Consider the following 24,528-nt stretch of genomic DNA (forward strand, 5'->3'; position numbering starts at 1 on the left):
CTCAGTAGCTAGTTTCTTCATGTAAGGATCCAATTCGTGCAGGAGGCTGTAGCCTTGCTGGAAAAAGGTGTATTGGGCGTGCATAAAGGAAAGCATCTGCCAAGGAAGACAGGAAGTCCTTTTACGACCCACTCCTAGGTGACCTGTGGCCCTTCGGGGCACTTCTGTGTACTTGAGGCCTTCTCTGAAAAGGGAAGAAAGGAAGATGCCTCTCCAAGGTGGATCTAGAGAGGCAATCCTTTCTCTGCCTGAGGGGAGAGGGAGATCTCTCGCTCTTCAAATGAGGCTGAAAGAAGATTTCCCTCCAGGCCACGGAGGAGGTCCTCTTCTCAGAGAAGGCCACCCAAGCCATCCTCTCCTACATGCGTGGGAGAAGTTCAACCTGGTTTGCAGCATCCCCACTGATGGAAGTCTTCACCATCGTTCGTAGGTTAGCTGCGGGGTGGGGAAGCGAGAAGGATGAACTTAATAAAAATCCTTACGGCATCCAGAATTTCAAATTTCTTCTTGGCCTGGAGAACGTTGATCTATAATGAAACAAAAATGGGTGAAGCTAAATTTCACCGCGTGACGACGAATCTGAAATAAACTAGATGGATCAGTATACACACACACACACACACAGAACAGCATGAGCCAAAGACGGCAGAATCTACATGAACATTTTATTGCCATGTTTGCAGGACCTCCTGGCTTTGCAGAAGTGTGAAGAAGGTGTGTGTGTGGGGGGGGGGGGGAGAAACTTTCTCTCACCTGCCCACCCTGCTAAAAACACTGCCAGCATAGCCAATATCTGGAATGACGGCAATCCTAGTGGTGGAACCCTTTCCGCCAGGCTACTAAGCTAAAATGGACTGTTCAACCAGACTTTTTTTTTTTTAAAGGATTCCAGGAGCCAAAAACAGCTGTCCCCTGTTTTGGTCACCAGCAGGTTATCCAATGCAGAGAAAAGTTTGAGGTTCCTGGTTTCTTTTCTTCCCAGTGTTTCCCCCAGAGCCAGTGGCTGCTCATTCCTACAGATCCACAGGATATGACTCCATATGTTGTCCCAGGATGAGACAGAACAGGTTGGCTGCTTTTTTTCAAGGGGGAGGGCAGGGAAGCAGCTTGGATCAATATTAGCCTGGAATCTGGGGTGGGGTGAAGTAGCGGAAAGTCAGGAAAAGACAACTCAGTCCAGAAAACCGTTTCTCAGATATGACAACATATCCAGATCCGCATAAGAGGAAGCCGGGTAAGGAAGTAATTGGGCGCGATTCCACCCAATTCATAGCAAAATGTGGGTCAGGAACTGTTTCCTATTTCCTGTCTCTTGCTCAACGGAGTGGAGTTTTCCAGCCTGGGACTTCCCCTCCACCCCCCCACCCCCACACACAAAGATGGGTCGCTTTTCAACATGTTTTTCAAAAAGCAACGCTCAAGCTAATGCCAAAGCAGGCCACAGGTGGGCACAAAGAAGGAAAACTCAAGGGGAAAACAAAATTGTTTTAGCGCTTCTGCCTAATTCTGGGAAGCCACCTTAAAATCTCACCTGCAAGACGTAATCCAGGGCCAAGTGCCGGAAGCATTTCCTGGTGATTGTCAACGTGCCCGTGGCCTCTTCGACTTCGTGGGGCTTGTGCCGCGGGGCTTGGGCATTCTTGACCAAGGCGATCTCCATGTCTTCTCGTACTTTATCAAACTGTTTTTTGGTCTCCTTGAACTTGCGGACATCCCTGCAAAGCAAAGCATTGGGGTGGCCATTAGCTTGCCTGACTTCAGCAGCCTAAAAGGTAAAGGTTCCCCCACACATGCGTGCTAGTCGTTTCCGACTCTAGGGGCCGGTGCTCATCTCCGTTTCAAAGCCGAAGAGCCAGCGCTTGTCCAAGGACGTCTCCGTGGTCATGTGGCCGGCATGACTAGATGCCAAAGGCGCACGGAACGCTGTGACCTTCCCACCATAGTGGTCCCTATTTTTCTACTTGCATTTTTACGTGCTTTTGAACTGCTAGGTTGGCAAAAACTGGGACAAGTAACAGGCGCTCACTCTGCTACGCGGCACTCGGGATTCGACCCGCCAAACTGCCGACCATCTGATCGACAAGCTCAGCGTCCTAACCCACTGAGCAGCCTACTCAACATCAAAAATGGCCAGGTTGGTCTGCACGAGGGGTGTTCTACCTAGGCAACTTTCTGACTTGTGGACTTCAACTCCCAGAATCCCCCACTTCTGGGAGTGGAAGTCCCCAGGTCTTAATATTGCCAAGATTGGAAGACGCTGGTCCACCCTGCCTTCACAAGGTCTGCTTTATATGTGCCCTGTTCACCGCCCTGAGTCCTTCGGGAGAAGGGCAGTATACAAATATAATAAATGAAATGAAATGAAATGAAAATGAATGAGAAACAGAATCACAGACTCGTGAAAGGGAGGAGGGGTCTTTGAACCATTGGCTTGGCATTCAAAGCCCAGCCAAGCAGGGCCGGATACTCACTCCTTCACGAAGTTGTTCAACTGTTGCCGGACAGACCTCTGAGCTTGGTCGAAAAGGATCTAAAGATAGAGAGGAAAGAGCAAGCAGAGAAGGCGAAAAAAAAAAAACAAATAAGGCCATCAAAAAGCATTTAACTCTGGATTCTTTCAGCAATCCAGTGATTTTTAAACAGGGGGGTGGTCTGTTAACATAAGCCACTTGCTAAAAGACACAAGACAGCACTAAGCGTATGTCTGGGAGGAACCCACAAGTAGCACAATCAATAGCAGTGCCCCATTGTTCCTTCCCCCACAGCATTACTCAGAGATAGACTACTTCTACGCCTGGAAGCTCCAGACCTAATTGTCGTCACTCTATTTTCCACGAGAGAATGCCCATAGATTAATCATCCAAAGAAGGGGTGACTTTTGTCCGCTCCAAAATATACGACGCCCTGCTCCGCTGAATTGCTATTTAATTTATATGTCTACTTATAGAAAGGATAACGCTGCGGTCTGTCTGGAAGGCGGCCAAACTAGCTAATGAACCAACAACCAGCAGTTAAAGTACCTTTAAAAAAAAAAAAGCTTTAAAAACAAAAATCAATCAAGAAATTGAAGGAGATAAACAAAACCAGTTGCATTCCCCACCTTTTCCTATAGAGGGCACCCTCATTCCAGAGGCCAATATCTTTGCTGGCATCAGTATGACCACTTATGTCTAGCAGCTGTTTCTAATTTATCGAAATCTGCGATGACTATGTCATTAATACCTTTTCATTTCTTTTCCTGTTCGACCATCAAACCTTTTCTCAACGTCTTAATATTCTAGGCGACTTCAAAGGCTATTGAACCCATCCTGTCTTCTCCTGCTCCTTATATTAATCTAATGCTACTTTCTTTCCTTTATAAATCCTTTCTTTTATAAGAAGGTGGGAACAATCCTCCAGTTTCAAATTCCAGCCAACCTCCAGCCCCCACATTAGGTTTCTGGCTCCTGTCATTTTTCTGGCAACAGGACAGAAGCAGTATCCCGTTGCCTTCTTCCAAGCTGTTTCTTGGGGAGTTCATATCGGCTTTCCATTCAAGAACTGGACCTAGTCCTACTTTTTTGAGGCTAACATGGCCACGCAGCTAGAACCCACACCAAGTTGTGTCTGTGCGTTTCCTTCAGAAAAAAGGGGAAAATATGATCTTTCTCCTCCCACAAATTCTTTTGACTTCTGAAAACTCCAGTATCCCCCTGGGTACACTCACACTTTCCTCTTTCTGTGCCCCAAAGCACTGGCATTCACATCCTCCACACTTGAAATAACATAAATGTTTGTTTATTCAAGTCTGGTTTTCCTGCGATATTATTTGAAACTCCTTCAGAAGGCAGCCTTTCGCGAGCAGAGGCCTGAAGCACCCATCATCCTGCTGGCAAAGGGGGTACACGAGCAATTGCCCACCCCTGAAGTCTTTTTAGCTCAATCAATTCCTTTGGCCAAAAGGGGAATATAGCCCATGAGACACACCAGCTTGAAAATGGTCCTGAGTGGGTTTTAAATGCAAACAGATGCAAGCATTTAGGAAGTTTGAAAGACCACCCAAGCTTCTCTTTGCATTTTGCCATCTTTTTGCCCCGGTGATGCAGATGAAAAATCATACACAACGTATATAGCGCGCCGCACCTATGGAACCAACTGAGGGGTTTTAACTAATTTAATTTAATTGGGTTTTAGTTTAACTTCAGGGACTGTGATTTAATCATAGTTTTAACTGATTTTAATTTGTATAACCGCCCTGAGTCCTACGGGAATAGGGCGGTATATAAATTTAAAAAATAAATAAATAATAAATAATATGCCCAAAGATTCCAACAGCACACAGGGATGCGTAACGCAATTGCAATGATAGTTCATAACAACCATAAAGGGAAAAGTTCGTTTTCACCTCCAGAGATGGAAATTTCTGGCAAAGGTATGCTTGCTGAGGATTCTCCATTCTGAGATTCAGCAAACTGAGAATCCACAGGCCTGCATTTCTGCAGGATTCGAAGCCCAGAGTCCAATGTACCTATAGCCACATCTAGACCCATAGCTTCCATCTTGACTGCTGAGGATGACAAACAGGAGATGGCAGTAGACTGAAGATGTTGTGAAAGAGCAGAATGTTGTTGTTTACGGGTCCCCATTTCAGTAGACTGAAGATGTTGGGAAAGAGAAGAATGTTGTTGTTTACGGGTCCCAATTTCAACAAATCCATCAGCTTCAGGCAGCCAAATGGGAGGCTTGGCACCGGGCAAACAAATCTCCATCACTTCCACACACTAATTTCCAGTCTTCTTACTCAGAATTGGCTTCTTCTCCCAAAGTCCGCCTTGGAATTCTTCTTGATCAAGAGAATAACTCTTAAATCATGGGCACACAATTTCCATGGGGGGTTTAATGATCTGATTTAATTTAATTGAAACCCAGATGTAGATGACCAGGTTGAGCCCGAAGGCGGGGTCAAATGCATCATCAGTCATGAGTTCCTGCACGCCCACAAGAAATCTAAATCCAGCCCACCTTGGAGTCCTTTCCATTCTTAATTCCCACTCAATTTCCCTTAACTGTGAGTAATTCAGATTCTTGTAGAGAGCTTAAGCTTTCCATAAATATTTATACCCATTTGAATTGCCCGAATCTTCTGACTTCACTAGCACTTGACAACAATTCAAGTGACTTGGAAGAAGTTCACAAGTGGAACAAAGAAGAAAAACTGACATCTTCCTACTTAATATTAGAATTAGAACAGTTAACCTAGACTTCTTAATTAACCTGTGGAACTGTCCATCCCACAATGGAATGATGGTGTCCAGGTTAGATGATTTAAACTAGCAAGCAGGGTAAAAATGTCCTTTGGTTCAACTCAATTCTGGGACAGCACGAGAGAGGTTTTGGGCAGTTCACAAAAGTGGTTTGCGAAAAATTATGGGATTTTTTTAAAAAAAATCCTATTTCCCATCCATCACACAGATTTAAGTCACAGAAACAGCTATTTGAACGATCAGCTTTCAAACTTCGATAAGATCCCCTGGAGATAATTTGCAGAGAGGTGAATATTACTTTTTTCCCCCAAAAAAGAATTAAATATTTATATTTAAAAAGAACTTGGCTTTAAAAAAAAACCCTGATGCTTTTTAAACTTCTCAAGTCGTTTTTTTGGCTCCGCAACTAGGCTTGGAGCTGATTGTATAAAATAAAAGTTTCCAGAAAGTCTGTCTCTTTTGCCCACCCAGCTCCAAAGTAATCACCAAGATTTTAGGATGTGAATCACTCAGCACTGGTCACTTTACATGGAGATGTTCCTCTCGGATTAAGTCCCGGCTCCAAGACCGGCCCAATCATAAAGTCAACCTAAGCCAGTCTTGGGGTGCCAAAATTTCAGGATGGCATCACACAATATTTTTCCAGTGAGGCAGTGGAGGTGAAAGTGGAACAAATTAACTAGAAAGTTTGCAGTTCTAGTAAAAAAAAACAACCCAACACCCTCTTTATTTTGTAGAATGGTTCATCTTCCATGTTTTTTACATTCTTTTGGGAGTGCGTGTCCCCAGTGTTAGTGATTTCAGCTTTAGAAGAACAAGAAGCATAAATTAGCTTCCAAGATGATGTCCCACATAGCATTGCTTCATTGCCTAAGTTGCAACAGTCCCTAAAGCTGAAAATAATCAATCGGTATTCATTAGAAGATTTTCTTAGCAGCAGTGGAGAAAGAGATGTTTCTGCTATCCTTCTGAAGCCAGAGTTAAACTGATCATAGCTCCTACGTTACTGTCTAGACCAGGGGTGTCCAACCTTGGCAGCTTTTAAGATCTGTGGACTTCAGTTCCCAGAATTCCCCAGCCAACCGTTTTAGGACAGCCACTGTCTTCTGGTTTTCTTTAGAAAGCAGGATGCTTCTCCATCAAACAAAAGATGAAAGCGTACCTACAGACATATCCTGCAGCCAGAAAACCAGCCCATCCTGGCATGCTAACTTTCTAGATGCATAGATTCCTTTAGTCCTGGGGCCATCAATTCCCCACCCCCATCCCGTGGTGGTTTGTCCACATTAGTCTTCATTATTCTTCCTGTTGTTGTTTTTTTACAGTGACGGGGGGGGGGAAGGAAAGGGGCTTCAGAAAAGGGTTCCATCTCTGCAATGTTCGCAAAAGGTCCAACAATTTCAGAGCGGACTTGCTAAGGTCTCCCCTTCTCTCTTCTCCATTCCAGCCCACTCCTCACGCCAGCATCGGCCACGGGCAAAATAAATCTACAGCTGCAGAACCTCCATCAAGGCACACCCAGAAAGCAGTGGAAAAAGCAGAAGGAAGCCTCACCAAGCTAATCAGATTAAGTGTTTCGAAGCCAAGTCAACCTACAGACCTCTTAAGAGCATCAGCCCCTTGTGGAATTAGTCCGCTCTTAGTGAGCGAGCGACGGGGGAGCCGGAGAATTGTGCCACATTCTTATTTCCTAGCGGAGGGCAGATTTCTCCTGCGACCTTCCCAAGGCTGCAGAGCGAGAGGGAAAGGGGCTTTGACACTCGCCACCCACCGGCGGCAAAGTCCACCTTCCACGGGGAATAGTTACAAGGGGCCTTCCTAGAGAAGCCGTGGAACCAGCATCTCCAAAGGAGGACACTGGAACTCATTCTCTCACATGGCTGGCCTTTGCCCGAGGCAGGGGGAGGCAGAGGCGTCCCCCCCCAGCGCCTCCCACCGAAGAAGATTGGAGCAAAGAGAGCAAAATCCCGGCTTCCCGCGCGGTCACCCGTGCACCCACAAATGCCCCGCGGGTGCCGATTCCCCACCCCCCCTCGCCGCATTCTGCTTCTGAATCTCCACTGTTGCCATGACAGATGTTCAGAACTCCTGGGGGAAGAATTTTCAACTTGATTTTCCCCGTCGCAGAGGAAACGGACGGCAACCGCAAAAACAGGCCTGCAGAAATTAAAGCCTCGATTGCTTCGCGTTTCCTTCCCTTTCGGAATCCAGCCGAGGAAACGAAGCCCCCCCCTTTGCCCCTCCTCTCTCAGGGACAGATTTTATACCCTCCCTTGCCTGCCCCCAGACAACCTCCAGAGACCGATTTTGATCCATCAAGATAAGGCGGGGGTAAAAAAAAAAAAAAGCCAAGGCTCCACCCTGCTCAGACCTACTAACCCCCTGGGAGCAAAATCTTCTCCTTTTTCCCCTCCCAAGAGCATCGTAATCCTTCCGGAGTCGTCCACTCCCTCTGTCTGGAGTTCGGCTGCCAACAAGAGTTTTTGGCCAGCTGGAGGCTAAGTCAGCAGCTCCTATGGAACCCACCCCAAGCCCGCCCTGATGAACTAATGGGCCAGTTGCACAAATGTACTTGGAGGTTCAAAATGCAACCCACGTATGCAGTGCTTTTTTTGTAAAAGAAAAAGGTGCCGGAACTGACACACGTCATACAACCCGCCTTGCCTACCCTACAAGGTTCCATCCAAAAAAGGTGCCGGAACTCCGTTCTGAGCGTCCTATGACAAAAAAAGCCCTGCACGTATGTCATTTTGTCGGGGGCGGGGTTCCCAAAGTAGATGTGATTGCCCCCTCCCTTTCTTAAGATCTTAAAAAAATGATGTTTCTCTTAATCAGAAGGTGATATCTTATTATCCCAAGAGGGAGGGGCCTCCTGAGGTCGCAGAAACGCTCACTTACAAACAGGGATATCTCATTTCTAGAGAAGGAGAGAGAAAGGGGAGAGACTATCCTGGGGGGAAAAAACACACCACCCCTATTTATTTGGTCATTAACAGTCCTCCTCTGACTTCACGACAGACAATAATTCCGATCAGAGAAGGATATGGAATAGTATTAAAAGGGCTTGAAAAAGTGTCAGGAAAATATGGGCAAACCTTTAAAGAAGGGACTATAATGTGGGTACATGATATGGGGACATTTCAGTACGCTGCGAGTTTCTCCTTTTTAATTAATCTACTAATTAAAATCTGGGAAACAGTGCAAAGGGAAAAATAATCCCAAACATTTCACCTTTTATTTTCCTTCTTATCTGGGCATGAAAAGAGGCAGAAAAAGAGTGCTGGTTATATAGTATACAGCAGGGATCTCCAAGGTTGGCAACTTTTAAGACCTGCGGACTTCCAACTCCCAGAATTCCCTAGCCAGCAGGGAATTCTGGGGGCTGAAGTCCACAGGCCTTAACAGTTGTCAAGATTGGAGACCCTTGGCATATTGAGTACTGACTGGGGTACACAGAAAAACAGCAGAATGTTGTTATCATCATTTCTTTCTTTCCATTTCTCCACCCAAAGTATTAGATCACCCACCTTCCCTCACCTCAACTCTGGGTTCACCGATTTCAACGCATCTGAAAAGGATCCACTGTAGGGTCCGGCAAAAAAAGGATCAGCCTATCTTCTGACCGTCTCAATTTTATCGGGTGGGGGGGGGTAGAATGGGTCCTTTTAAAACAGCTGCATAAAAATGTATATTTAAACAACGCACTGTCCTCACAAGCTAATGAAATTCAAGACTCCAGATGGTTTTTTTTTAGACTGTAGGAGATCCAGTTTTCCATAAGATCAGTGCTTTTTTTGTAAAAGAAAAAGGTTCCGGAACTCACACATGTCATACAACCTGCCTTGCCTACCCTACAAGGTTCCATCCAAAAAAAGGTGCCGGAACTCCGTTCTGAGCGTTCTATGACAAAAAAAGCCCTGCATAAGATATGAAAAATTCAGCTAGGGAGAGTGTTGGCCATCTCAGGTGGGGACACGAAGATCAAAGGGATATCTTATTACACACCACTTCCCCAATTATCTGGCTGTTGGCTAGAGAGATGCTGGGTCTACACCGACCAACTATTATGTTCTGGAACTCCTAATTCAGATGTCCTTGGGTGACTTCAAGAACATCCGTTGAACGTCTCTGCACAGAAAACAGCTGAGGGAAAGGACGCCACTCACCATGTGATAGTTGACCATTTCCTGCAAACTGTCTCCAAATTTATCCAAGCATTCCTGTAGAAGGCAAAAATAATAATAATAATAAAAATAAGAGAGAGAGAGGGGTCTCCTCTAGCAGCCTTAAGGGGAGTGCAAGCTATTTTCTGGCGATGTTTTGCATCCTGCAGAGAAAGGCAACACTCAACTCATTCATCCCCAGCCAGCCCACGTAGAGAGAACCAATGAATCTGGTTCAATGCTGAGAGAGGCCATAGACTTGATTTTAAGGCTCCCCTCATTGCTCTCTGACACTCTTGGTCCCCTCTATCAAGTAGTAGAACTGATTCTGCTGGAACGCTTGTTGTTTGACACGAAACTGCAGCCCCCAAATGTAAATGAGCCGCCCCTGGAGGGGTGTCCTAAAGCCCGCCCCCCCCCAGCTCATCTCCTCCCCATGCCTGTCTCCCCTCTCCCAAATAATGGATGCTCAATGACCTAGTTCAGAGCCGCCAGCAGCTTCGCATTCTGTCTTTTGAGAAAACAACGCAATTTCTTATGGCATCCAATGCCTCAGATATTTTTAGCTGCATACGGAATCTGTGGATGTGTGTGTGGCTTAATTGCGAGTTACAAAAGCCAAACATTTCATTTCTGTTTATTCTTTGCACCCAAAATGCACGGAACTAGCAACGTTTGTGTGGGATTCTTCCTCACCTTTTTTTTGTTGTGGTGGTGGTGGTTATTTGCTTGCAATTTTCAGGTCTGATTTGGTGCCTTTATTTAGAACATTTTAACATTCATCGCAAACATGAGCTTCAACATGCTTATTAAGTCACTGCTGGCCTACTAAGAACATGAATAATATTTTCATTTCTGGCCAGTGGGGGTGTGTTCAAACAATTCCAAATATGATCCAAGCATCAAATCTGTTCCTCAGATATAAAGTCATATGTTGTTTTCAGATGACACATTTCACCCAGCAGGTGCTTTCACCCACCACCCTAACCTTGGTTGTGCTAACCAGAGTAAAATCTTTAGTAGCTTAGCACATTGTGAACATCCATCTGTTTGCTTCCACGCACTGTGCCAACACAGGAAATGGGTAAATTCAATAAGTGGGTACAGCTATACTATTGAACTCAAAAGTTGAACTCCACTGCAGTAAATCTGTTACCTCTGCTTCAGAGACACATGTCCTGCTATTAAAGAGCTGAAAACCTGAGGTCTTTCTTCCAAATATTTAATCAAAATCTCTCTTTATTTGTTTGTAATTTCAACCTGCTCTGGAATAAAAGATAGTAACATTATCCCATCCCAACCTCGTAGGATCTGTGTGTTTTTGTGAACACTTTTGGCCAAAGTTTCTTTAAAAAGACACACACACACACACACACACACAGAGAGAGAGAGAGAGAGAGAGAGAGAGAGAGAGAGAGAGAGAGAGAGAGAGAGAGAGAGAGAGAGAGAGAGAGAAACAAACAAAAAAACCCCACAATGTAATAATGTCTCTGTGTGATAAAAATCAGATGCTCGGTCACTTCCAAACACAGAATTAACAAATTCAAAAGTTGCCTCTGAATGAAATAGGAAAAAAAAACCCAGTGTGATTGGGAGGAGAGAAACAGCAAAGCTGTGTTTTTCCAAACTTAACACCTTTGAATGGTGTGGACTTCCAACTCCCGGAATTCCTCAGACAGTCATAGTCTGTACCAAGTCTGTGAGAATGACAACCTATCATCAGATCTGCAGCGGCAAGTCTGAACTCAAATCGTGCTGAGCCTGGTCAGCGTTTTGTACACCCTCACAATTTCCAAGTTCTCATTTCTTACCGAGATCATTTCGTCCTTCTTGCACTGCTGGGAGAGATCTCGGATGCCGCCGACAAACTGTTTGTTGGTGATGATGTACGCTTTCCCGGCGTCTACCATATTGCTGCATAGCTTTACCAGCTGAGAAAGAAAGAAAGAAGGAAAGTAAACCACCTGGTGATGACATGCAATTTTTTTTTTTTTTAGTGTGGGAGCTGGTTGATCAGATTTTGGTTCCCGCGTCAGTTCAGCAAGAGTAAATTTGGTGAACTTGCAGATGAATGGGATTTATTGCCCGGCCAATGCTTATGTACAGTGGGCACTCCAGAGGTTTGAACTACAATTCCCAGAACCCCTTGTGGAAGGAAATTGAATTCTAAACCTCTAGTGACTGCCTCTGGAGCACAAGTGATAAATTATACCAGAAATTATATTCAGTTGTGTCCTAGGTTTTGGGGAAAGGCAGATTTGCAATTCCACCCTGGGAAAAAGACCCAACGCTTGGAATCTTCCAAAAAGTTTGATTTTAGACAAAAGGGCTCACAAGGGCCAGACAAGAAATAAAATCTGAGGACAGATCCCTCGCTCGCTCTGTTCCCAGCATCTGCCAAGGCAAGCCTAGGTTGCTGGCAACCTCCTTTGCACTGTTGCATCTGATTCCAGGGAACAAAAGCAAACAGATGCAGCTCCCGGTCACATCTGGCGGCCAGATGGGCAGTAGGGAGGCTCCCGAGTCAGCCTCTGGATGAGCAAGGCAAGCTCGTTCTTGCAACGTGGCAGTTTCTGCAGTGCGGTTTTGTGTTGACCAAAAGCTAAGCAAAGCTGTACGTTATTTGCAACAGGAGCTGAAGAGGGGGGGGGAGCCCCGAAATGCAATTAGACGCTCACACTAATTGTGGCGCATCCATCTCCCACAATCAGAAACAGAGGTCTGGCAGAGGTGTACTGCTTGGAAGAACCGCATGTGCCAGCTGCCACACACAAAATTTGCACTTAAGCAAATGAGTGTTTCCTGATTGGCCACACCCCTCTATTATTATTATGATGATGATGATGATCCCAACCCCTGGTTCTTCCCGCTGGCCAGGGCTTATGGGTTCGTGAGATTTGTCTCTTTCTTACCTTATCAAGCTTGACTTCTATTTCCACAACATCCGTCTCTACGTCATCTATGGTCGCCCTGCAAAAAAGGAGAAATGGAGATTAAAACACCGGCTTGCCATCCCACACAGAAGCGTCAAGTACTAAGCTAGGAGAAAGTGTCACTAGGGCAGCAGAAAGACAGGATGGGAGCAGAGGAAGGGGTACCCTCTTTGGGCTGAAGTCTACGTTGCATGACGGCTCGGAGAGTCGCTTGGCAGCCCCTGTTAAATCGGCTTCATTTCACTGCTTTCGTCTGTTCAACTTCTGAACTATTTCTCCATCCGTTTTGGGGCTCACTTTGTAAGTTAGGCCCACGGAGAGATGTTTTGGAGGTTATCTAGGGAGGGAGGGAAAGGAAGAGAGAGGGAAAGAGGGAGGGAGGAAGGAAGGAAGGAAGGAAGGAAGGAAGGAAGGAAGGAAGGAAGGAAGGAAGGAAGGAAGGAAGGAAGGAAGGAAAACAATTTCTTTTCAATGCTCCCTCCCGCTTTGTATCTGAATTTCGTTTCACATCGCACTGCACAAATTTCACATGCCCTAACAGCAAAGCCATGGCTCAGAGGAAAAGTTCATCAGCCTGTTGTCAAGGGCTGTTTTCCCTCTGTTTGAAAGGCATTGCTTTAAAGAAATATAGTCCAGAATAATCTCCAGCGTAAGTTAGCAAGCTACCCTACCCCCCGCAGCCCCCATAACTATGCACATACACCGAGGCGCTCAAGAGGGAAAAAAATATTAATAAGGCAAGATCTGGGACTTAGAATTTAGTCAATCTGGAAGTACGGGTGAGCCAAAAAAAAAAAAAGAGAAAGAGAGAGAGAGAGAGAGAGAGAAAATAAATGTTTCTTCTGGAGTTCATTTTGGTGGTAGAACCAGACAATGGTTCCTTTAAACTCTCTCCTGGAAGGGCAATAAACCATGGGGCCAACTTGTCCGTCCACCCACCTACCAGCCTGGCCAAATCCCAGGGGTTTGCAACTCCTAATTGTGTGGCTTGTGATGCAGAAGAGAAGTGGGTGGGTGGGTGGGGAGAGCCTGCGAAATGTCTTGGCTTGCTCTCTTCCAGCATTCTGACATCACACACGCCCCTTGTTTCCACTCTCTGATCGTTTCCTCTTCTCGGCATCCATTCGTCTCAGCAAGCTCCATCTTGCTCCACTTAGCGCATTATCCCTCTGCTGAAGAGGGTAGAAGATCCTCGCCTTCCTTAAACTGAAACGTATCTCAGCTAACCAGGTCAAGAAGACCCTGGTTTGTACCCAAAGCCATTTTTCTTCATTCATTTACTCCCAGGGGAATTTAAATGAAAACACACTCTATGTTGTAGTAGAACAGGGAGGACTGTTGGGTAGGTGGGCCATCACCATGGTTGGGTCCCTTCAAGTCCAAGCGCTGGCTTTCTTAGGGTCTCAAACTCAGGGACATAGGAAGACGCTTCACGCCGAGCCAAATCACCCGTCCGTTTTCCGAAGCAGAGTTTCCCCACTTCTGTCTGGAAACTTCAGAGGAGAGCTGAAGAACCTCTTCGGCTGTGTGGTTTAAGAAGAGACTGGACAGCCATTTGCCTGAAATGGTATAGGGTTTCCTGCCTGAGCAGGGGGTTGGACTAGATGACCTCCAAGGTCCCTTCCAACAACAACTACTACTTCTTCTTCTTCTTCTTCTTCTTCTTCTTCTTCTTCTTCTTCTTCTTCTTCTTCTTCTTATTATTATTATTATTATTATTATTATTATTATTATTAAATAAGAGGGTGCATCAAAGCAGAAGAAAACCTTCTGTGGTTGGGAGAGCTATGGCAGGGGTGGGCGGTCGTGGCCCCTTTTGCGGCCTGTGGACTTCCGACTCCCGGCATTCCTGAGCTGGCGTCATTCCTGAGTGAAGAGTCCATAAATTATCAAAGGGCCACAGTTGCCCACCCCTGATCTATGGCCACCTTTGCTGAGCCCGTTCCTGACACCTTTGTGGTGGATCCAGAACTTTCGTCCATCCCACAGAAAACAATTGGACAGGAGTAAACTAGGATTCAGGGACCCCCAGCTTTTTGGCGTTCTCATGCTTGGAAGGTGAAATTGTGTAGGGGTCGATCTGGCTGTTTTCTGAACCCAGCAGAGAGGAACATAAGCCAATCTCTGAATTAGGCAGCTGCTCCATAGAACATTCTATGTCTGTCATCTCTTTTGGTATTCTCCACCTGAGTTCAGGTTTTGACGAAGCCACCACTTCTCTCCTCTCTCTCTCTCTCTCTCTCTCTCTCTCTCTCTCTCTCTCTCTCTCTCTCTCTCTCTCTCTCACACACACACACACACACACACACACACACATACACGAACAGAAAGACTTCTCAAAAACACCTCACTCCCAATTATTGCCCAAAGATTCTTTCTACCTCGTGCAGAAGAACGCATTTCCCATCTGATTCAGCTAACACCTTTCCAGCTTTGGATCCCTCTTTTTTTTTTTTTTTTTGCTATCCAAGTGAGCCAGGCGCTCAAAAGATCTGCCTGGTTTCCTGCAATCAGGGAGAAATGGGCCAGAAGCAGGCAGAAAGAGCCCGGCCTTCAGGAGGAGAACCCAGTTGTGATTGGTACACAGAACTCTACAATCTGTTAGACGTGACAACGGCCCCGGGGCAGGAGAGCTCCCTCTGGAAGCTCTCGTGAAGGTGAGTCAGAGAGAGGGTAATGGCACGCACTTCGTGATCACGGCATCCATGGGAAGGTAGAGCCACGTGAGTTTGCGTGACCTCTTCCCTCTTCCTTTTGTGAGGTTGGAGGAGACAGGAGCACCAGAGACAGTGAGCAAGTGCCCACAGGAAGACATCTTGAAGAAACCAGGTGCCTGACCGTATTATTAGTCAAAAAAAACACGTGGAATGAGCCTTCCGGGATCCCAGAACGGGAACATCCCTTACCGTGGAGAGAAATTGCTGTCTTAGCAGATTTAGAGGTACCAACTGAGGTCAGAACAGCCATGATACCCGAGATACCTGGAAATTGGCAGCTGGAAGAAGCTTCTAAATGCTTTGTGGCCCACCGCACCCCATCAACCCAACATTAGACATTCTCTTTATCTTGAATTCTGATAAGACTTCTGGTCACTTCCCAAGAGATCTGCCGTGCAACTCAGTACCATTTTAGCAGTGCTTTTTTTGTAAAAGAAAAAGGTGCCAGAACTGACACACGTCATACAACCCGCCTTGCCTACCCTTACAAGGTTCCATCCAAAAAAGGTGCCGGAACTCCGTTCTGAGCGTTCTATGAGAAAAGAGCTCTGCATTTTAGGCTTATGGAGGCCAGGTCTCCTAACCCAGTAGGTCCAGCTCGCCTCTCCGAGACCAACCGGTAGTAGCAGCCAGCTGGAGATCTTTTCAGTCCCAGATTGACTTTGGCACCCTGCTGCACTTTCAAGCCGGATGCCTGCGATTCCTACGTCAGACAGTCTGTCTCTCCCTGACGGCGCAAGGCAGCCCCGCTTGATTTCTGCAGCCCAGTTGGCAACAGCCCCTGGAGTCACGACAGGGTGCGAGGATACCCCTCTGGGCAAAAAAAAAAAAAGGACACTCACACCCAGACAACTTGGCATCCAGACACGTTAAGCCTCAACTTCAAGAAAATAAGCATCACAAAAACTATTTTTTTAAAAATGGACAAAACGCTTCAAGCCATTAATCACCAATCTGGATTACATAAGACAGGAGGGATCTGGTTTCGGTCAACAACAGTGAACGGGAAGAAGCAAAACAGAAGAAGGAGCCACGTGGTCCACGGGAGGACAGCTGGCCTTTAGCTCCATTTCCCACGAGACCAGCAGAAATACCTGCTAACGTAGCAGGAGAAGAAATGAAGATTTCCATCTGCTGGGACGTTTTTGTTCTTGGAAGATTTCACACTACAGGTAGTCCTCCAATTACAACGGTTTGTTTAGGGACCATTCGAAGTTACAACAGCAAGGACAAAAAGGGGCTCATGACCATTTTTCACACTTACGACCCTCGCAGCGCCCCCAGGGTCACGTGATCAAAATTCAGAGGCTTGGCGACTGACTTGTACTTAGGACGGTCACAGTGTGTGTCACGCGATCCCCTTTTCCGGCATGCCAGGTCAACGGGAAAGGCCGATTCATTTAACAACCGCGTTAACTCCCTTAACAACTGCAATGACTCACCTATCTATCTATCTATCTATCTATCTATCATCTATCTATCTATCTATCTATCTATCTATCTATCTATCTATCTATCTATCTATCTATCTATCTATCTATCATCTATCTATCTATCTATGCCACAAATCTGGACCACATTTGATGCATCCTTCTTGAAGCTGGCTCCAAAGAGATATATTCTGCATCTGCCTGCTTCTTTTTTAGCCTCCTCCCCCCTCCTCCCCCCCCCATATTGTTGGCAAGGCCTTGCCTTTTCTGAAATACAATAATGAACATGCCTCTCCTGGGCTGATTCCTTCTCGCTATTTTTATTCTCCTGGCCTGGAAGTCACGTGGGCTCTGCATGGAAATCTTTTCCCTGTCTGTTTGGCTGGGATGCTTCTCTTGAAGGTTTATCTCAGCTGCAAGTGCTGAAGAGAGAAGCATAAGTGCGAAGGGAAGGAAGGAAGGAAGGAAGGAAGGAAGGAAGGAAGGAAGGAAGGAAGGAAGGAAGGAAGGACTTTTCAGAGGAGGAGGAGGAGGTAAGGGGACAAGAAAGACAATGCTGAAAATTCTAACCATGGCATCGCACGATGTTCCTGCACTTACTTTACCTGCCAATGTTAACATATTTCAAGTCACTCAAGAGAAATCTCTGTTTTGAAGCATTTCGTTGGGAATTTGAAGGACTGATTTGGAACACACACACACACACACACAATCTCTTCCCTGCACTGGCTTCACCTAAGTTCTTTGGATCCAGGTCTAAAGCTCTTTCCAGGTTTCAGTGATGTCGCAGAGCAGAAACACAGCGACAAACCACAGTCAGATGAAAACCCCCAACAAAAGCAAATCCCACCAGTTCCAAGAGCCAGTCGGTCTGCGGCTGGAAAAGCAGGAGGGCGAGGCTGTGAATTTCCTCTGGGGCTGCCAAGGGTCGCATTGTTCCCCCACCCTCCCACCCCACCCACGGGATGGCACGCGCCAAGCACATTAACCCCGGATAAATTGCTTTATGAGCTCTGCCACCGTGGCATTTTGCCAACAGACCGGTAATGAGTTGTAGCCATGTCTAATGCAGGGCTTGGTTGGATCACGGGGGTGTTTGTGGTTCCCTCTCCTCCCCTCACACCTGGCCAGCAAAGGAAGAACCACCAGGCACCTGAGGGGAGGGGGGGGCGTGGAAAAATTACATCTCTGTCTATAAAAAAGAGCCAAGATTGGACTGTGAATACTGAGCAAAAGCAAATCCGACCAGTCACCCCTAAGATTTTCTAACTGCACGTCTTGCAACTTTCTTTTGGCATAATTTATCCTGCGAGCATTGCAGAATTTTTCACAGCCCGTTGTGTAGAGCTTTATGGCTTCAAATGTGCACACATGCACATGCACATGCACACACACACACACAAACACACACGTACCAGTTCACAAAGGATCGAAGAATATTATCTCTGCCTTCATGAATAGAATAGAATAGAATAGAATAGAATCAGAATAAATATGGAAGAATAGAATAGAATAGAATAGAATAGAATAGAATAGAATAGAACAGGAATGAATAGAATAGAATAGAATAGAATAGAATAGAATAGAATAGAATAGAATAGAATAGAATAGAATAGAATAGAATAGAATAGAATCTGGAAGGGACCTTGGAGGTCTTCTAGTCCAGCCCCCTGCTTAAGCAGGAGACGCTATACCATTAGAGGGACACTTTTTTTTCCCCCAGGCTGACCGGCACTCTTGGCCTGAAATTCGTAAGCTGCAGGATGCAGTCTTGAAAAGTAGGCATAGTCAGAGCAATGAAGTCAGTGGGTACAAGGTACAAAACTAAACCTAGCCTGAACGAACATCTCATAAACGTTAAATCAAGCGAGACTTAATAGGATGCCTTCCCGTTTATGGATGCTTGAAAGCCTTACAGTATAATCAGGCATGTAAAATAGTTCAGACACATGAAAGGAACAGCCAGCCAGCCAGCAGCCTCTGCATGCAACCAGTTATCAAGCTTCACAGTTAGAAATAAATTAAATTAAAATTCTAAGCGTGAAAAGGGTCATATATCCTTCTTTTGAGTGCCGCTGTAATTTCGAACGGTCGCTAAATGAACCGTTGTAAGGGGAGGATTACCTGTGTTTTCCTGCTGCTGACAAGATGCTGAATGACGAAAGGATGCCACCTTAGCATCGTGCGCTTGAGAAAGCATGCCAGGGGAGAACAATATCATTTCTGAAAAAAGCCTACCAGTGGCTGGGATTCGTGGGATTCGTTTGGCTATACTCTAGCCGAGCCAGAAATAAATATGAACCAGTTACCAAGCACATGGGTTTTGGCCCTGGGGATGCTGCAACAGTCGTAAGTGTGAAAAATGGTTGTAAGTCACTTTTTCGAGTGCTGTTGTAACTTTGGACAGTCATTAAATGAACTGTTGTAAATCGAGGACCACCCGTAAGTTAAAATCATCCATTTTCTCTTTTGCAGAAGCCCTGCTGGCTCCTTAGCAAACTTGACACCAAATGCAACAGATTCTACTCTCCGCTTTCGCTCCAGTTAAAAGCACGCTTTAACTCTCCAGGATTTATTCCGCTTTGATCTTTAGCTAATTCCAGCTTCGCATCGCTTGACAGCCCACCACTAGTGAGAAAGTTAAAATTATAAGTACTTTTGACAAATGAGCATGAGGAGCATGGATCGGCCCTCGTGTTAGCCTATTTGTGCTTTTTAAGCATCTCTGGAGACCGGAAGTTGGGCATTTTGGACTCATCTGCCAAGGGAATTGTTGCAGTCCATAAGAATCCTTAAGAGACAAGTCAACGCAGCCAGATACGCGAGAAAGCCAACACAAATTCAAGGATCCCCCAACCAGGCTTCTTCCACACACCTCCCACACTTGCAAAGTCTTCTTCCCCACCTTTGCAGCATCACTTCACATCCCTCGCTCTCTCTTTCTCCCCATGTGAGAAAAACGGCACCATGGCAACCCTTCACCATGGCAACCGTCTCCATGCTCAGGGGATCCAGGGATGGCCACCGCAGTTGGCATCTGCTCCAATCCCTCAAAGGGGCTCTAGATTTCACGTGGCCTGTCAAACCTGGCACCAGGCCCTTCGCATATTTTTTAGTAAAAACCTGGCTGTCAAAATTGCAAGTCATCGGTGTGTGTGTGTGTGTGTGTGTGTGTGTGAGTGAGAGAGAGAGAGAGAGAGAGAGAGAGTATTAAGAATTAATTGAAAATAAATTTCATTTAGTGCACTTGGAATATGTTTCACTGTACTGTACTGTGCAGAAGGAGGAGGGCAAGGCTTTAGGTTTTAAAAAGTTACTTAAACCTGCAAAATTTGGCACACATCACAATACTTCCTCTCTTGCACCTCCATCCTAGAGGCTTGCTCCTTCCTTCCTTAATTTAATATTTAATTTAATAATTTGATTTCTATACCGCCCTTCTCCCGAAGGACTCAGGGCGGTGAACAGGGCAATACACTTCCTTCCTTCCTTCCTTCCTTCCTTCCTTCCTTCCTTCCTTCCTTCCAACTGAAGTCTGCACATCTTAAAGTTGCCAAGATTGAGAATTACTGCTCTGTGCTCAATAGCACCAATAAGTTGTTGGCCAAAGATCCATATCTCCAAATAGCTAGTTGTTCCCCAAATTACAGGATAATTATGTGTTCCCTGCTTATTATGTGCCCAGGATTATTTCCCATCAGCCACCCCTGAGCGGAACAGAATTACTCCATTTCCTGCAGGCTGGTGGGAACATAAAGCAGGATGAAGCAGACAAAACAGATCAAGAATTAATTGTGGCTCTCTTCCTCCGGCCAAGATACACAAATCCACCACCCTCTCTCCCTCCATGTGGGTAAGCAAAACTTCCCTGAGATTAGACCTCATTTGGCACATGAGAAAGTTAAAACGTGGAACTCAATCCCTCCCACCCCCCACCCCAATATTTTTGGTTTAAGAAGAAGAAGAAGAAAAAAAATATCCAGGGATTGAAACATTCCAAGCTAAGACAAATATTTAAACTAGATTTCCAGTGCATTGCCCTCTTTTTCAGAGAATCCCGATTCTTCTTATTAAAATAAAAATAAAAATACAGAATGCAGACTTGCTTGCGATATTATGAGTAAAGGGCGTCCTTAACAAGTGTCTCGCTAAGCAACAGAAATTTTGGGTTTAATTGTGGTCGTTAAGTTGCCGGCTACCTGTAAACAGACCACTTTGAGGATGAACCGTAATACTGACAGAATGAGGTAGCTCTGACACCTCTTTCTCCGATAGAAGAAGAATACACACAGATATAAAAGTATCTTTAGAAACATCTTTGCCATTAAAACTAATAGGTGATAAATTCAATCCTTGACTGCATTTAAGTGAATTAGCCTCAATCAATCAATCAATCAGAAAAGAGCTGGAAAGGGGCTTTGGAGGTCTTCTACTCCAACCCCCTAATCAAGCAGGGGACCTTATGCCCTTTCAAAAAAGTGGATGTCCAGTCTGAAGGCAACAATTAACCACTGCTTAATTGTCCTCACTGTTAGGAATTCCAGATTCCTTCTCTCCTTGATTAGTTTCCATCCGTTGTTTTTTCTCTTGCCTCTTTTCTGGGCAAGTCCAAACTGAACTGCAAATATACCAAACCAGACCAATTTGCACCCTATACAAAGAGGTAAAGGTAAAGGTTCCCCCGCACATACGTGCTAGTCGTTTCCGACTCTAGGGGCCGGTGCTCATCTCCGTTTCAAAGCCGAAGAGCCAGTGCTTGTCCGAGGACGTCTCCGTGGTCATGTGGCCGGCATGACTAGACGCCAAAGGCGCACGGAATGCCGTTACCTTCCCACCGTAGTGGTCCCTATTTTTCTACTTGCATTTTTATGTGCTTTTGAACTTCTAGGTTGGCAGAAGCTGGGACGAGTGACAGGCGCTCACTCTGTTACGCGGCACTCGGGATTCGACCCGCCAAACTGCCGATCATCTGATCGACAAGCTCAGCGTCCTAACCCACTGAGCAGCCTACTCAACATCAAAAATGGCCAGGTTGGTCTGCACGAGGGGTGTTCTACCTAGGCAACTTTCTGACTTGTGGACTTCAACTCCCAGAATCCCCCACTTCTGGGAGTGGAAGTCCCCAGGTCTTAATATTGCCAAGATTGGAAGACGCTGGTCCACCCTGCCTTCACAAGGTCTGCTTTATATGTGCCCTGTTCACCGCCCTGAGTCTCCGTGGTCATGTGGCCGGCATGACTGGATGCCAAAGGCGCACGGAACGCTGTTACCTTCCCACCGTAGCGGTCCCCATTTTTCTACTTTCATTTTTACATGAACTGCTAGGTTGGCAGAAGCTGGGACGAGTAACGGGCGCTCACTCTTTTACGCGGCACTCGGGATTCGACCCGCCAAACTGCCGACCTTCTGATCGACAAGCTCAGCGTCCTAACCCACTGAGCCACCGCATCAAAGAGACAAATCAGCAAACCAAGATGAATGCTTCCTAACTTCCTCTCAGCCTTGACGATCTTGCAGTCCATTAGAACGCGCAATGGAATGCCTTGTGTGTGTTCCAGGCCCGCCTGCCTTTAAAAAAAAAATGTGGCTTTTTAACTTTCTAGGCAGGAGTTTGGAACCCAAAGGTCAGAATGAAAGAATTGTCTCTTTTTATTTTTATTTTTAAAACCAACTGCCTTGCGGGGATGCCCTTCAAATAGCAATGCTTTAAATTCCCATCATGGCCCAGAAAAAGCCATCACTAAATCACAAGCAAAGCAATTCTTAAAATATGGCCCCCTCCAAAAAAAAAAAATCCCTCCCCTGAAACAGGGTAGTTGTTTACACAAAGTCAGCTGTGCTCCGGAAATCTCTTTTCCTTTCCAGAATCCCCCCCCCTTAGTTAAATTATGCCAAGGACTATGGGGAAGCGCCAAAAATGTTCGGAGGGGATGTCGCACGGGGGTGGGGAGGGGGGACTTTTTCCAAGCCAAAAGAAATGGGGATCCTCGGAGGAGTGAATTTCCATAAACAGCTTCATCCGTAAAAGAGCATCCGAAGCAACGAGGTTCTTTGAGACCCAACACCAGGGATGTCCAGCTTGGTCAACTTAAAGACTTGTGGATGGGAATTCTGGGAGTCCCAGGAATTGCCAAGCTTGGACACCCCTGTAACTACATTAAACAACCTTAAGAGAGAACAGATGGCTCCTGGTCATAGGTCTTATCCAGTCTCCCCAGCTGTCCCTGTATTTGGGGGTGCTGCCCCACGACTCCTTATTGGTTGGGATCAGGTAGCAACCCTGATCGGCTGGGATCATGCATCCATTCACCCCCAACTTCACACAACCTCACGGGGACTCCCAAAACTGATATTACCAAGTAGGGTCATGAAACATCTGCAGAAAACCAACCAAGCGCCGAGAGCACCAAGAATCCCACAACTCAACCGTGAGCAACAAATGTCCTCTTCTCGCTTCCAACATTGGACTTCCTTTGCTGAACGGAAAAGTAGCGAATACTCAGCCTGGGCCTCAGCCAGCAAAATAACTTTCCCTGACGCAGGGCCATGGGCCAGATTCATTACACACACACATCACACACAAACGACAACATTAGATGGCTATCCAGCAATCCAACATAAACAACTGTCTTGCTTAGCAACAGAAATCTTGGACTCTGCCGTGGTCGTAAGTCGGAGACTACCTGAAATACAAGTTGAGATTTTTCCTCAAACTAGGGGAGGGGAAAAAAACCTCTCTCTTTTTTCTTTTTCCTTTCTCCTCTGGGGCTATTTGCAGCTGGCGTTTGCTCCGGTGGCCTGGACTCCTGGCCAGTTCCTCCTGGCAGAGATCCCCGTCCCTCTTTTATTTTCGCAGGGACCTGGGGGTGGAGAGAAAGAGCCCCGTCCATTGATTTCGACAGCTGCACGGAGAGGCTTTCATGCCAACTTCCTTCTCCCGGTCGTTGGCAGGAGTGGCGCCCGGCCTCATTCATAAACCATGCCAGCAGCTGGCACCGGTTCGAAATCCACCGAGGCCGAGAGCTCCCAGTCAGAGTTCGCAGGTGTTTCTGTCTTTGGGCAGGGATCAGCGCCACGCTCACAAATCACAGGCTCATGGACGCACTCACACTCCAGAGGCTGTTTCCCCGGCCTGACTTCATCAAGCGGGCAACAATTGACTTACACATCGCTCCATCGTCCGTCCTCAACAGAGCAAGCGTTTGGCAAGGGAGAGTTCCTCATCCTCCTTCTCTCGTCCGTTGTCCATTTTCATTTTTTTCCAAGCTTGTGGGACCCAAGTGGCTCCCAGCTTTTTGTCTCAGGAACACTGGAGTCTATTTTCCTCTGTTTTTTGTTTTAAAAAATTGCCAGACAATATTCTGTCTCTTTCTCCCCAGCTTCTGCGACAGGAACTGAATTGTCAGTGTTTTTAACACTAACAGCTGTGTCTTCCAACAATTCTCCTTTCTGTACAGAATTTCCTTGCCCGTGGCACCCGATCCAAGGTTTACAGCTCCAGGTTTCACAGCAGCCAGAGGACAGGGACCTCTCCATGTACACACACACACACACACACACACACACCTCTCTATATATGCATATATACATGCATACATATCTATCTATCCATCCATCCATCCATCCATCCCAACTGAACATCCCACAGGTTCTGCCAGTTTGCAGTTTTGGCCATGCGAAATTGCAATGGGCTGCCTTCTGTGCAAGCCTCCAATTGCTCCCACAAAAAAATGAGCATCTTTCTCTCCAAGCAAGGAAATAACCCGAGGTCAGCCTCTTTCTCCCTCTCTCTCTCTCTCTCTCTCTGTCATTCCTTCTCCCAGCTTCCTCCACTCTTCATTCCTTCCTTAGCAGAAAAACGCAAACAGGACCCTGCTTTAAATTAAGCCCTAGCCAGGGGCCCGCTTCTGTTTAAGCTGTAAGCCAGGGGCATCCGACCTTGGCAGCATTAAGACTTGTGGACTTCAACTCCCAGGATTCTCCAGCGAGCATGGGGAAATTTTCAGAACGGGGAAACCTGCCGCAAACTTCCAGCACCCCCC

General features: G+C 46.2%; 1 protein-coding gene across 1 annotated transcript in view; it reads right to left on the minus strand.

The window, feature by feature from the left end:
- The window catches only part of ACAP3 (ArfGAP with coiled-coil, ankyrin repeat and PH domains 3), a 53,177-nt gene that overhangs the window by 17,955 nt on the left and 10,694 nt on the right, over positions 1 to 24,528 (minus strand). The window contains exons 2-8 of the mRNA XM_083375455.1: positions 12,319 to 12,376; positions 11,218 to 11,337; positions 9,410 to 9,463; positions 2,472 to 2,530; positions 1,532 to 1,715; positions 483 to 527; positions 1 to 96 (exon numbers count right to left, since the gene is read on the minus strand). Coding sequence (XP_083231581.1) covers positions 1 to 96; positions 483 to 527; positions 1,532 to 1,715; positions 2,472 to 2,530; positions 9,410 to 9,463; positions 11,218 to 11,337; positions 12,319 to 12,376 — 616 coding nt within the window. The remainder of the gene's footprint in view (positions 97 to 482; positions 528 to 1,531; positions 1,716 to 2,471; positions 2,531 to 9,409; positions 9,464 to 11,217; positions 11,338 to 12,318; positions 12,377 to 24,528) is intronic.

The sequence above is a fragment of the Vipera ursinii genome (assembly GCF_947247035.1).
Source record: "Vipera ursinii genome assembly, chromosome: 17".
Lineage (NCBI taxonomy): Eukaryota > Metazoa > Chordata > Lepidosauria > Squamata > Viperidae > Vipera > Vipera ursinii.